General features: G+C 46.1%; 1 protein-coding gene across 1 annotated transcript; it reads left to right on the top strand.

The window, feature by feature from the left end:
* The first annotated feature begins 10,674 nt into the window (after positions 1-10,674).
* LOC125543652 (26S proteasome non-ATPase regulatory subunit 14 homolog) lies at positions 10,675-14,461 on the top strand. The gene is made up of 6 exons (XM_048707069.1): positions 10,675-10,922; positions 11,012-11,189; positions 13,278-13,359; positions 13,565-13,741; positions 13,827-13,994; positions 14,104-14,461. The coding sequence occupies exons 1-6, from the start codon at positions 10,796-10,798 to the stop codon at positions 14,293-14,295; spliced, it is 924 nt and encodes a 307-aa protein (XP_048563026.1). The 5' UTR covers positions 10,675-10,795; the 3' UTR covers positions 14,296-14,461.
* Positions 14,462-14,850: the final 389 nt, after the last annotated feature.

Raw genomic sequence — 14,850 nt, forward strand, 5'->3', positions numbered from 1 at the left:
GTGGGCCCACGAGGCTGGGGCGCCCTATAGGGGGGTGCCCACCACCCTCGTGACCAGGTGGCAGCTACTCCCACGGTAATTTTTGCACAGTAAATCCTCAAATATTCCCGAAAAAATCATATTAAATTGCCATGGCATTCTGAGGACTTTTATTTTCGTGATATTTTTATATTGCACGGATAAGTCAGGAACAGACAGAAAATACTATTTTTACTTTATTTAATATAAATAACAGAAAGTATAAAGAGGGTGCAGAAGTTTGTGCTTCTAGTTTCATCCATCTCATGGTCATAAAAAAGAATCCACTAACAAGGTTGATCAGGTCTTGTTAACAAACTCATTCCGATAATCATGGAACCGGAGAAATTTCGAATAACACTAAGTTACCTCAACGGGGATATGCACATCCCCTATAATAAGTATACCATATTTCTTCTTGACAGTAGGAAGAGGGAATTCAAAACCTCCAAATATAATCGATGGAATTTTTCCAATAGAGTTGATACTATGAACTTGAGGTTGTTTCCTCGGAAAGTGTACCGTATGCTCATTACCATTAACATGAAAAGTGACATTGGCTTTGTTGCAATCAATAACAGCACCTGCAGTATTAAGAAAAGGTCTTCCAAGAATAATAGACATACTATCATCCTCGGGAATATCAAGAATAACAAAGTCCGTTAAAATAGTAACGTTTGCAACCACAACAGGCACATCCTCACAAATACCGACAGGTATAACAGTTGATTTATCAGCCATTTGCAAAGATATTTCAGTAGATGTCAACTTATTCAAGTCAAGTCTACTATATAAAGAGAGAGGCATAACACTAACACCGGCTCCAAGATCACATAAAGCAGTTTTAATATAATTTCTTTTAATGGAGCAAGGTATAGTAGGTACTCCGGGGTCTCCAAGTTTCTTTGGTATTCCACCCTTAAAAGTATAATTAGCAAGCATGGTGGAAATCTCAGCTTCCGGTATCTTTCTTTTATTAGTAATGATATCTTTCATATATTTAGCATAAGGATTTGTTTTGAGCACATCAGTTAATCTCATACGCAAAAAGATAGGCCTAATCATTTCAGCAAAGCGCTCAAAAACCTCATCATCCTTTTTCTTGGATGGTTTCGGAGGAAAAGGCATGGGTTTCTGAACCCAAGGTTCCCTTTCTTTACCATGTTTCGTAGCAACAAAGTCTCTTTTATCATAACGTTGATTCTTTGATTGTGGGTTATCAAGATCAACAACAGGTTCAATTTCTACATCATTATCATTACTAGGTTGAGCATCATCATGAGTATTAGCATTAATATTTTCATTAGATTCATGTTCATTACCAGATTGTGTTTCAGCATCAGACATAGATATATCATTTGGATTATCAGGTGGTTCAGCAATAGGTTCACTAGAAGTTTGCACAGTTCTATCATTTTTCTTTTTCTTCTTTTTAGAAGAACTAGGAACATCAATATTATTTCTTTGAGAATCTTGCTCAATTCTCTTAGGGTGGCCTTCAGGATACAAAGGTTCCTGAGTCATTCTACCAGTTCTAGTAGCCACTCTAACAGCATAATCATTTTTCTTACTATTCATTTCATTAAGCACTTCTTTTTGAGCTTTAAGTACTTGTTCTACTTGGGTGGTGACCATAGAAGCATGTTTGCTAATAAGTTTAAGTTCACCTTTAATATCAGCCATATAATCACCCAAGCGTCTAATCATATAAGCATTTTCTTTTAATTGTCTACCAAAATAAGCATTGAAGTCATCTTGCTTATACATAAAGTTATCAAACTCATCCAAGCATTGACTAGCAATTTTAGTAGGAGGGACTTCAGCTTTATCATATCTATAGAAAGAATTTACCTTTACTGCATGTGTTGGGATATCGGTCAGGAGGTTCTTCAATAAATAAATAGTTGAGATCATAGGTTTCTTCAACAGGCGATGAATTGAGACCATGTATTTCTTCAATAGGAGGTAAATTCTTAACGTCTTCATCTTTAATACCTTTTTCTTTCATAGATTTCTTTGCCTCTTGCATATCTTCAGGACTGAGAAATAAAACACCTCTCTTCTTCGGAGTTGGTTTAGGAATAGGCTCAGTAATTGGAGCAGGAGTCGGCTCAGGAGCTGGCTCAGGAGGTGCCCAATTATTTTCATTTGTCAACATATTATTCAATAGAATTTCAGCTTCATCCGGTGTTCTTTCCCTGAAAAGAGAACCAACACAACTATCCAGGTAATCTCTGGAAGCATCGGTTAGTCCGTTATAAAAGATATCAAATAGTTCAGGTTTCTTAAGAGGATGATCAGGCAAAGCATTAAGTAACTTGAGAAGCCTCCCCCAAGCTTGTGGGAGACTCTCTTCTTTAATTTGCACAAAGTTGTATATTTTCCTTAAAGTAGCTTGTTTCTTATGAGCAGGGAAATATTTAGCAGAGAAGTAATAAATCATATCCTGGGGACTACGCACACAACCAAGATCAAGAGAATTAAACCATATCTTAGCATCGCCCTTTAATGAGAACGGAAATATTTTGAGTAAATAGAGGTAACGTGATCTCTCATTATTAGTGAACAGGGCAGCTATATCATTTAATTTAGTAAGATGTGCCACAACAGTTTCAGATTCATAGCCATAGAACGGATCAGATTCAACCAAAGCAATTATATCAGGATCAACAGAGAATTCATAATCTTTATCAGGAACACATATAAGTGAAGTAGCAAAAGCAGGATCGGGTTTCATTTTATCTCTAAGTGATTCTTTTGTTCCATTTAATTAATAACCTCTTAAGCTCATATCTATCTCTGCAAGCTAAAATAGCTAAAGAAGCATCTTGATCAAATAAATAACCCTCAGGAATAACAGGCATATTTTCATCATCACTATCATCATCGTATTCAGATTCAATAATTTCTTTTTCTCTAGCCCTAGCAATTTGTTCTTCTAGAAAATCACTAAGTGGCACAGTAGTATCAGGCATAGAAGTAGTTTCATCATAAGTATCATGCATAGCAGAAGTGGCATCGTCAATAACATGCGACATATCAGAACAAATAGCAGAAGCAGATGTAGGTGTCGCAAACTTACTCATAACAGAAGGTGAATCAAGTGCAGAGCTAGAAGGCAGTTCCTTACCTCCCCTCGTAGTTGAGGGATAGATCTTGGTTTTTGGATCTCTCAAGTTCTTCATAGTGTCCAGCAGATATAAATCCCAAGTGACTCAAAGAATAGAGCTATGCTCCCCGGCAACGGCGCCAGAAATTAGTCTTGATAACCCACAAGTATAGGGGATCGCAACAGCTTTCGAGGGTAGAGTATTCAACCCAAATTTATTGATTCGACACAAGGGGAGCCAAACAATATTCTCAAGTATTAGCAGCTGAGTTGTCAATTCAACCACACCTGGAAACTTAGTATCTGCAGCAAGGTGTTTAGTAGCAAAGTAATATGATAGTTGCGGTAGAGGCAACAAAAGTAAAGACATCAAAAGTAATGTTTTTGGTATTTTGTAGTGATTGTAGCAGTAGCAGCGGGAAAGTAAATAAGCGTAAACCAGTATATGGAAAACTCGTAGGCACCGGATCGGTGATGGATAATTATGCCGGATGCGGTTCATCATGTAACAGTCATAACATAGGGTGACACAGAACTAGTTCCAGTTCGTCAATGTAATGTAGGCATGTATTCCGTATATAGTCATACGTGCTTATGGAAAAGAACTTGCATGACATCTTTTGTCCTACCCTCCCGTGGCAGCGGGGTCCTATTGGAAACTAAGGGATATTAAGGCCTCCTTTTAATAGAGAACCGGAACAAAGCATTAGCACACAGTGAATACATGAACTCCTCAAACTATGGTCATCACCGGGAGTGGTCCCGATTATTGTCACTTCGGGGTTGCCGGATCATAACACATAGTAGGTGACTATAGACTTGCAATATAGGATCTAGAACTCACATATATTCATGAAAACATAATAGGTTCAGATCTACAATCATGGCACTCGGGCCCTAGTGACAAGCATTAAGCATAGCAAAGTCATAGCAACATCAATCTCAGAACATAATGGATACTAGGGATCAAACCCTAACAAAACTAACTCGATACATGATAAATCTCATCCAACCCATCACCGTCCAGTAAGCCTACGATGCAATTACTCACGCACGACGGTGAGCATCATGAAATTGGCGATGGAGGATGGTTGATGATGACGACGGCGACGAATCCCCCTCTCCAGAGCCCCGAACGGACTCCAGATCAGCCCTCTCGAGAGGTTTTAGGGCTTGGCGGTGGCTCCGTATCGTAAAACGCGATGATTTCTTCTCTCTGATTTTTTCTCTCTGAAAGCAAATATATAGAGTTGGAGTTGGCGTCGGAGGGTCAACAGGGGGCCCACAAGGTAGGGGGCACGCCCTAGGAGGGGGGGCGCCCCCACCCTCGTGGAAAGGGTGTGGGCCCCCTGGTCTTCATATTTGGCGAGGATTTTTTATTATTTTTTCTAAGACCTCTCGTGGAGTTTCAGGTCATTCCAAGAATATTTGTTTCTGCACGTAAAACAACACCATGGTAATTCTGCTGAAAACAACGTCAGTCCGGGTTAGTTCCATTCAAATCATACAAGTTAGAGTCCAAAACAAGGGCAAAAATGTTTGGAAAAGTAGATACGACGGAGACGTATCAGACGCCCCTCCTCAGCTCTTGCACACTTGGTCGCGATGTTGAACAGCTCCAAGGTCGTGCACAGCTCCTCATGGATGGTGAGCTCCTCCTTCATCTTGACGTCGCGGACGCCGTTAGAGAACGCTGAGATGATGGCCTCGTCGGTCACCTTGGGGATCTTGATTCGCGCACTGTTGAAGCGTTGGATGTACTTCTGCAGGGTCTCTCCTGGTTGTTGCTTGATGCGGCGTAGGTCACCCACGACCGGGGGGCGGTCGCGAGTGCCCTAGAAGTTGGCGATGATGTGGTTGCGCATCTCATCCTAGGAGGAAATCGAGCCTGGAGGCAGGTTCAGGAGCCAGGAGCGGGCGCCATCCTTGAGAGCCATGGGAAACCAGTTCGCCATGACTTTCTTGTCGCCGTTGGCCGCCTCGATGCTCAGCTCGTAGAGCTGCAGGAACTTCGCGGGGTCAGGGGTGCCATCGTAGCGAGGAGGCAAATCTGGCTTGAACTTGCCCGGCCAGGCGACGCTATGCAGCTCGGGGGTGAAGGCGCGGCAGCCGGTCGTAGTCACCGGGGCCCGCCTTGGAGGTGGAACTTGGTCTTGGCGCCCGCGCGCCGCTACGGCAAGCGGCGCGGGGCCTTGCCGCAGCAAACGATCCTGGCGCGGCGTTGCGAGGAGTGGCGGAGCGTTCTCTTGCGGTCGAGTGACTTCTTGACAGCTTCTTTCTTCACGCGCGGGTGCCGGACGTGGTGGGTCGCGCCGTGGAGCCGCGCGCCTTGGCGCCAGGGCACCGTCTTGGTGCAGAGGTGGTGGAGTGCTTCGTGAGCTACGTCACCCATGGCTGGTGGGGGGCGAGGCAGAGAGTGGGACGGCGCAGGGGAGCCCCCTGCGATGCGGACAAGCTCGGCGATGCGGTCAAGCCAGTCCTCGTAGAGGTCGTCAACTGGGCGATAGCGCGGGAGCTCGTGCGCCATGAGGAGCACGGCTCGTGCGTCCGTGTGAACACGACAAGCGTGAGACGACGAACCAGCGGGAGTCAATGATGGAGTGGCGATGCGGCCATCCTGTCGCACCGGGGGGTGCAGCGAGGATGCTTGCTGCTCGTTCCCCGCCGGGCCGGTGGCGGCGTTGGCGGCAGGCGACGGAGAGCGACGGGGTGGCCTGCCGACAGGGGCCGTCTGAGCAACGCGGGTGGCGAGGGCAGCTCGGCGCGGGCGCAACGTGCGTCCGCCATGGAGACGACGAAGCGACGTGACGCAGAGCGGCGGGAGGGAAGCTTCGGCACACCCCTACCTGGCGTGCCAAATGTTGGATCACGGGTTCCGGCAAAACCCTTAAGGTTCGAACTCTGGGGTGCACACGAAGATCTCCCCCCTACCGATCCACGTCCTAGCTCGGCTAAGATCTTACGGATTAACTCGACGAACTCGCAACACAAAAGACACAAGATTTATACTGGTTCGGGCCACCATTGTGGTGTAATACCCTACTCCAGTGTGGTGGTGGTGGATTGCCTCTTGGGCTGAGGATGAACAGTACAAAGGGAAGAACAGCCTCCTGAGGAGAGGTGTTCTTGTGCTTGGCGAACTTGTGTGTGTTCTGGTCTCTCTTTTTCTGACCCCCTAGCTATGGTGGTGGCTAGTCCTATTCATAGAGGCCCTGGTCCTCTCCCCAAATATTGAGCGGGAAGGGAGCCAACAACGACCAATTTGAAAGGGGACAACTAGTACAACTTATCCTGACAAAAGTGGTCTTCGCCTGCAAAAGGCTCTGGTTATGACGCCGCCTTGGGCTCCATGGTGACCTCCGTCTTGCCGTCCTGCTGGTCTTGATCTCGTTGCACTGATATGGAAACCTTTTCTTAATGCCTCGGTACTCCGCGCCCCCGCTTGCTTCCTTAGCACCGAAGAGGAAACAAGGACACTACACGCGCTGGCGCCCGCCTGGCCTTGGTCGTCATGGCTCACGTCACTAGAACCACACGAGGTTTGCCTGGCCTTGAACTCTCCGCCTCTCGCGAGCCAGCCTAGTGAGGCCGCTCCTAAGGAGGTCTTGTGTCGTCGGCCTCGCGAGGCTTGGCCCCTCGCGAAGGTCTTGAGTGCCTTGTTGATGAAGATGGGCCGTACGGGCCTGCTAGCGAAGCCACGCCATGGGCCGTAGGCAGGAAGATCTGGGGACCCCCGTTCCCAGAACGCCAACATATACTATGATGAACATCATCGGCGTAGAGTGAAGCTCGAATGCTCTTCAAGCTCGACATCAAGAAGGCGTTTGATTCTGTTAGGTGGGATTATTTGATGGACATGCTCAATCATCATGGCTTCCCTGCCCGCTTCCGAGGACGGATCTCGGCCTTCCTCTCCTCGGCATCTTCTCGGGTCTTGCTTAACGGGATTGCCGGAGACCCGATAAAGCATGGTTGTGGCCTCCGTCTGGGTGACCCGCTATCCCCTTTGCTTTTCGTGCTCGCCATCATCCCGCTGCACCATATTCTAAGCAAGGCCGCTGATCAAGGGAAGCTTCACCCTCTTGGTGGTCGACACACGGGCATTCGAGCTTCACTCTACGCCGATGATGCGGCGGTTTTCTGTGCCCCTATAAAGGAGGATGTTCAATTCCTCACCACTACACTTGCCTGCTTCGGTGAGTCTACCGGCTTGGTCAAAAACTACGCTAAGAGCCTTGTTGCGCCTATCCGATGTGAGAGCATTGACCTCCATGACATCCTGCAGTCCTTCCCAGCTTGTCGTTCATCCTTCCCCATCCGATACCTAGGCCTGCCGCTCGCGATCAAAAGGTTAAGGAGGGTTCACATGCAACATTTAGAAGATAAAGCCGCCGGGAAGCTTGCACCATGGAGAGGGAGACATGTGGCTATTGCGGGCCGCATGACCCTAGTCAAGGCGGTCCTCTCGGCGGTGGCAATTTATCACCTTACACCGCTTGACCTCCCGGTGGAGGTGCTTATGAAGATTGATCGCTTGAGGCGAGCCTATCTTTGGGCTGGCTCTGACAAGGTGTCCGGTGGTAAATGCAAAATCAATTGGGAGCAAGTGTGCAAACCCAAGGAGTTTGGAGGACTAGGAATTCTTAACCTTGCCAAGTTTGCTACTGTGCTCCGTTTGCGATGGCTTTGGCTTGAATGGGATGCCACTCCAAGAGCTTGGTGCGGCATGGAGACGCCGTGCAACAAGGACGACATGGACCTCTTCGCGGCAGCTACTAAGGTTACTATTGGTGATGGGACAATTGCAAAATTCTAGGAGTCATCTTGGCTAGAGGGGTTGAGGCCCAAAGATATTGCACCATAAATCTTTGAGATTTCAAGGAAAAAAGGGGCCACATTGAGCAAGGCGATTGGGGATAATGCTTGGGTCACTCACATTGACACCCAACAGGGGATGATGCTTGAACACATTCAACAATTCACCACGCTGTGGGGGATGATAGCCAATGTCACCATCCAACCGGGGGTCAATGATTCTATTATGTGGAAGCTCACTAATGGAGGGACCTATACTACATCTTCGGCTTACAAAGCCCAGTTCGCTGGTCTTGTTCGCTCCAATATGCAGGCCATGGTCTGGAAGGTGTGGGCGCCCCCAAAATGTAAATTCTTTGCTTGGCTGGTCATTCAAAACAGAATTTGGACGGCAGATAGGCTTCAACATAGGGGATAGCCAAATCGCGACCGGTGCCCTCTCTGCAACCAAGCGCGGGAAATGACGGCTCACCTCCTCTTCAAGTGTCGGTTCTCTATGCGAGTCTGGAACGATATTTCACTTGGCTAGATCTCCATGTCAACACGGCGCCCCTGGCATAGCTTCCACACGGTCAAGGCATGGTGGGAAGGGGTCATCGGCCATGCGCATCAAAAGAAGGCTTTGTCCTCCCTGCTGCATCTTGTTGGATGAGAGCTATGGAAAGAAAGAAATGCGCGTGTCTTTAGGAATAAAGTGGCGCCAGTGGCGGTGGTAGTTCGTGCTATAAAGGAAGAAGCGTCACTTTGGGCTATTGCGGGTGCCAAGCATTTGGGTAATGTAATGCCGCAAGAGTAATTCGTTTGTGTTGTGCCGGTGTGGCGGTGTATGTCTTACAAACTCTTCTTCTTAATCAATGAAATGGCAAATCTGTTGCCTTGTTTCAAAAAAAATATACTATGATGAACTATGTATGCTATGTTGAACTATCTATGTATCATTTTTTTATCTATTAATCTATGCCTATGTTTTATATTTGTTTGGAGTGTATATGTAGTTTGTGCGAGAGCGCCCGCTGTCTAAGTTTGCAGCGCCTGCTGGAGCGGCTCGCGCGAGCTAAATTTTTGAGCAGCCGCTGGAGCAAGCGCTGCTCACCGGGCAAAAACAGAACGATCTACGCGTTGTAAAAGGTATTTAGCGTACCACGCGTAGTGCGACTGTTAAAGATGCTTTTACTTTCAACAAAAAGAATGCAAGTTTTCTTTCTCCTCAACCTCAACAGTCGGAGGCAAGATAGAAACTAATTTCCGAGAAAGATATGCTTGAAGTGCACAACACCATACCCTTCCAGACACGTCCAGTCACCGTCGCTATCGCGGCGGCGTCGTGCCGCGGCGTCCCAGCACTCCAAACACCAACTGTCAGGCTCAGATCGAGCTACTCTATCTTCTAGCTAGGTTGAGAAGCAGCGATCGCCGCGGACGACGACGACGTCGTCAGTACAGTGGGCAAGCTTTGTTCGCACGCTGGAAGAAGGAACGATCACTGTTACGTGTCAGCTCTTTGCCGTCCGCCGCCGGGTTGCGCTAGCCTAATTCGTTTTGATCTTCATTGCAGGCTCATGTCATCGTCATGGTCTGGCGCGAGAACGACAATTCGGCAAGGAGAGCTGAGCGGAGCAGATTTTTCATGTGCTCTGCCGGCGCCCCCAAAAGCGGCCAAAAACCCCACCCGCGATCTCGTCGCTAGCGGAGAAGGCTTTGCCTTCGAGTCGAGGCCCTGTGATTTGACGGGCAACGAGCTTTTGGCGAGGGCAAATAATAATGAGGAGAAACCAGAAAGGGCGGGGAAAGGGCGGGGAAGGCCGGATGGATGAATCATTCGGAGCATATCCACTCGCGTCGACAACGGTGCCAATGCAAGTTCAGTGGCCCGAGTGCTGCACACCTTTTGCTTGCGAGAGGGGATGGATAACATAAAGAAGCGCGGCTGCCGTGGTGTAAAGGGGAAAACACACCATCGTGGAATGGTTGCGATTTTGGTGGGAATTAACGTGGCCTTTCCCGGCAATAATGCCATGCCGATTGCGAAAACAAAATTATCTTAAAGCGAAAACAAATTATGTACATGCTTTAATTATGTCATGCCATTTCTGCGAGCTGGTTTTATTGCTTTGCATACAGAAAGTTGATTTCCAGCATTAAGATTGCAAGGTTCATGGTTGAGAAAGTTCTTTACAATTACCTGCATATTTTATCAGTACTTTCTCCATTAATAAGAAATTCTATATAACACAACAATAATTTGGGGATGGAGGTAATACTATATAACACAACAATAAAAGTCTGGGAGTGTAAGCTTTTTTCAAGATGGAGGATTTCCAAAGCTTGACAAAGGTTCATTCGCAACAGGAGATATTTCTTTAGAACGGAAAATTATTTTTCTTTAGCGAAAGCCTGAGATATTAAGAGACCTGACGAAATCTGAAAGACTTCAAGCCCAGCTTGGTCGGCACTACGGCCCATGTAACGGACAGAGTTCGCCACGGCAGCCCACTTCAAACCAGCCGTCCCATGCAACGGACAAAGTTCGCCACGGTAGCCCACTTTAAACCAGCCGGCCCATGCAACGGACAGGGTTCGTCGCGGCAGCCCACTTCAAACCAGCCGGCCCATGCAGCAGACAGAGTTCGCCACGGGAGCCCACTTCAAACCAGCCAGCCCATGCAACAGACAGAGTTCGCCACGCCAGCCCACTTCAAGCCCAGCTCGGGTGTTAGCTTCGTGTGCTCGAAGAAAGAAATCCAGGGGTCGCAGTAGAAGACGGAAGCAGCAGACAAAGCCGAGAAAAAAAAACGCCGTCCTCCCCAAGCGCCCCCCTCACTCAGGAACCAAATCGAACAACCCAGAGAAGCCATGGAGCGGCTGCAGCGGATCTTCGGCGCCGGCGGGATGGGCCAGCCGCCGTCGGACTCGCCGCTGCTCGACTCCTCCGAGCAGGTCTACATCTCCTCCCTCGCCCTCCTCAAGATGCTCAAGCACGGTTAGTCCCTCAAGCTAGCTCCCTTTTGGTTCCGATCTACGCCCTTCTCCCTCTCCACGAAGCTAGGGTTAACCGGTCGGAAATTACAGGGAGGGCCGGCGTGCCGATGGAGGTCATGGGCCTCATGCTCGGCGAGTTCGTCGACGACTACACGGTCCGGGTGGTCGACGTCTTCGCCATGCCGCAGAGCGGGACGGGGGTCAGCGTCGAGGCCGTCGACCACGTCTTCCAGACCAACATGCTCGACATGCTCAAGCAGACCGGCAGGTATGGGCGCCGATCCGGATCGTAGATCTGTTGGCCCTGTCGTTTTCCCCTCTCCCGCGCCAGATTTGATGCCCTTAATTTGTCCATACTCGTTGATAAGCTGAAAAGGATCGACCTCATCAACTTATTATGCCAATTGATTTACGCACCTGAGCCGATACTTTTTGTTCAGGCTTGTGTGGTTGATTTGTTATTAGTTCCAGATGTTAATTTGTGGAAGATAGGCCATATGGAGTAATCCCTCCGTTCATTTTTGTAAGGTGTTTTAGACATTTAAGACAACACCCATAACAGTTCAATTTCAGCTGTCTAAAATGTCTTACAAAAGTGAACAGAGGGAGTACTATATACGACGATTTTGGATCATTGTTTGATGTATATTGTTGCTATATCTTTCTTAATTACATCTTAGTTGCTATAGTTCCCTTAGGCACATGTCAGTGACTAAAGTCAGCCCTGATGCACGTCATGGTATCCTAGTCCGTTCCCATAAGCTTCTTGTATCTGTTGGTACTTTATTTGCTTACCCCTTGCTTGATTTCACACTTCCATTTGTTCAATGCTTTCACTATAGCATTTAGAAAGATATGTAGTTACTTGGAGCACAGTTCATTATCATCGTCTAGTTGAAAATTTCAAGGTTTCATCATTAGTGATCCAGTGGAGGATCCGCCATTGGACTATACTCCTCACAGCCCTTTCATAGCTACCACTTTACCAGCTCTAGGGATATATTGTATACATAGTGTAACATAATACACAGAAGAAGCGAATATCGAGTGAACCAATCTGATAAGATATGCTTGAATCACTTTTGGAGAAAGACATGTTTGTACTGGCTTAGCATCTAACTGTAAATTAAGAATTTTCCTGGAGTTGGCGGGCTTCTAACAGGCTCTGCCCCTAGAGAAGCTCCACCCTTGGTTATGTATCATCCATCGTTGATGATGATCTCCATAGACGATATGATGGGCATGATGATGAGCCTAGTGAATGGATAAGTCAGGGGTATTACATAACTCAGATAGTACTTTATTTAGATTAGATGGCTTAACTCGTGTGGTAGTTTTGAATTATGCTTCTGTTCTTTCTCAATTGAGCTTGTGTTCAGTTGAATGTGTTAGGATAATACGTCTTCATGTGTTTTATCATAGAAATATTGGTGGCCCTACAGCTGACTTGTGAAACTTAATATTTCTTCGTACATGCGAATTCATTTTGTTTACAGTTCAGATAAGTGTACCTTAGGTCTATGAGTTTGACATGTAATCTTCTCTAAAACCAGTTATGGTTTGCCTTTTCGACTAATTCAGCTATGTTTCATTATAGAACCAAAGCTGTGCCAGCAAGTTGGAACTATTGTTTACATCATATTGTTAAAGACGTCGGTAATAGATTCTGAGCAACATAGCTTCAAGCAGAATCTCGAATTGTGTCATTGCCAACAGAATAATTTCATATCCTTTTTAGCAATATCAATTGTCAAATTGATTGAGAACCACCTTTTGGTGTGGTGGAGGAGTTGTGGGGGCACGACTTCACAACTCCACCCATCAGGGTTCAAATCCTGCCGCTCACATTTATACAGTATGGGTCTCCCGTACAGTCTTTCTATTAGAAATAAATGTTGAATTGGTTCCAAAAATGATTTTGCAACCCGTTCTAGGAATGCAACGCTTAATCATCAATTTATTGTGTTATAGTTAAGCACATATACGCTGTCCATGGTTCACCGTCCATGGTTCTGTTACCTTTCTAGTAAGTAGCTCTGATGCTAGCTCTTAATGTGGTCTTTGCCGGAGCCTGGACTTTAAAGATGGTTGTTCAACTATTTGTAGTTACGGTTCTCTTACAAGCTATTTGATGGTTCCGATAAGAAATTACTACATATTATCCTTTAAAAAACTACCGTGTATGGAGTACTACGGATGTATGCTCAGCTGTGCAGTGAACATCATGTGCACCCTTTGTTTCCCAATTTTCCCAATTATTTTTTGAAGAAATTGTTGGCAATAGCTATATCATTGCCACCTTGGATGTTCTTTTTTTGACAAACTTGTCAGTTAATACTTGGAATTACTTTGACAGGCCAGAAATGGTGGTAGGGTGGTATCACTCTCATCCTGGTTTTGGTTGCTGGCTATCGGGTGTTGACATCAATACTCAACAGGTGCACACATACACATACTTCGCCTATCTTGTACTCCCTCCGTTCCAAATTACTTGTCGTGGTTTTAGTTCAATTTGAACTAAAACCACGACAAGTAATTTGGAACGGAGGGAGTATAAGTTTGTGAAAAGAGTTTGTTGCCTTGAGGCAAACAGACATGTAATAAAGCTTATATGTGTTATAATGTTGAATACTGAACCTGCAGAGTTTCGAAGCTTTGAACCCCAGGGCAGTTGCCGTCGTGATCGACCCCATCCAGAGTGTCAAGGGGAAGGTGGTCATCGATGCATTTCGTCTCATTAACCCTCAGACCATGATGCTTGGGCAGGAGCCACGTCAGACAACATCCAATGTTGGGCACCTGAATAAGCCATCTATTCAGGTAAAATGCTGATTCTATTAGATGATAGCTTAGACATTTCTGTATTGTTCATTCATAAATGCTTATACTGTCTGTTTACTCCCAGGCTCTTATTCATGGGCTCAATAGACACTACTACTCTATTGCAATAAATTACCGCAAAAATGAGCTCGAGGAGAAGATGCTGCTTAACCTTCACAAAAAGAAATGGACTGATGGATTAATTCTGAAGAAATTTGACGCACATTCAGAAACCAATGAGCAGACTGTTCAGGTGTGTAGCATTCAACTTTCTACTTCCACTGGACGATCCTTTTTGTTAATATAATGCAGGGTGAAAGTCGATGCTGTTTCTTAGATTCTGGCCGTGTTTTTACGTGCAGGAAATGCTGAGCCTAGCCATCAAGTACAACAAGGCAGTGCAAGAGGAGGATGAGTTGTCCCCTGAGAAATTAGCGATAGCTAATGTGGGACGGCAAGATGCGAAGAAGCATCTAGAAGAGCATGTCTCAAATCTGATGTCGTCGAACATAGTTCAGACCCTAGGTACCATGCTTGACACGGTTGTCTTTTAGTCTACCACTACTGTTGTTCCAAATCATTCATGTTATGTATCCAAAGCCTGCCACAACGCAGCAAGGCAATTCGTGTTCTAACAGTTTGCTCGACAGACTCAATTTTCTGTAGTACTATCTTCTGTATGTTTAATTTCGCAGCAATTTTCATGGGTGTACTTTAAAATTGCAAGTTCTGGTTCTGCCGAAGTGATCATGATTGCTGAAGTCAGCTCAATCTTATGCTGACGTGTGGCTGCCCATGTGTTAATATGACTTGTGGTGGAGTAACACGGTGAGATGGCAGCTGCTTCTCTCGTGTTCCGGGTAATATAATGTGCCGCTCTAACCCAATTGCACTGGAGCTCATAGGTGCTCCACCCACTCACATCTTTACCCTCTATTGTATGTTTAGTATAGGTTCATGTACTCCCTTAAATTCATATTACTAACAGCTGCTTTAACATGATTTCATGTGCATCTATGTGAAAATTAGTAAATTTTAAAAAATACTAGGAAAATTTTAAAAATTCTAAAATTTTGGTGTATCAAACTTGGTCGACAATTCTACTCATG

This window comes from Triticum urartu, chromosome 3A (genome assembly GCF_056163025.1).
Source record: "Triticum urartu cultivar PI428250 chromosome 3A, HENAU_Tu73, whole genome shotgun sequence".
Classification (NCBI taxonomy): Eukaryota; Viridiplantae; Streptophyta; class Magnoliopsida; order Poales; family Poaceae; genus Triticum; species Triticum urartu.

Bases quoted from the DNA above. Each gene is read 5' to 3' on its own strand.
- LOC125543652 (XM_048707069.1), top strand. From the start codon at position 10,796: ATGGAGCGGCTGCAGCGGATCTTCGGCGCCGGCGGGATGGGCCAGCCG. The intron at 10,923-11,011 runs GTTAGTCCCTCA...CGGAAATTACAG, and splicing joins CCTCAAGATGCTCAAGCACG to GGAGGGCCGGCGTGCCGATG. The intron at 13,742-13,826 runs GTAAAATGCTGA...GTTTACTCCCAG, and splicing joins TGAATAAGCCATCTATTCAG to GCTCTTATTCATGGGCTCAA.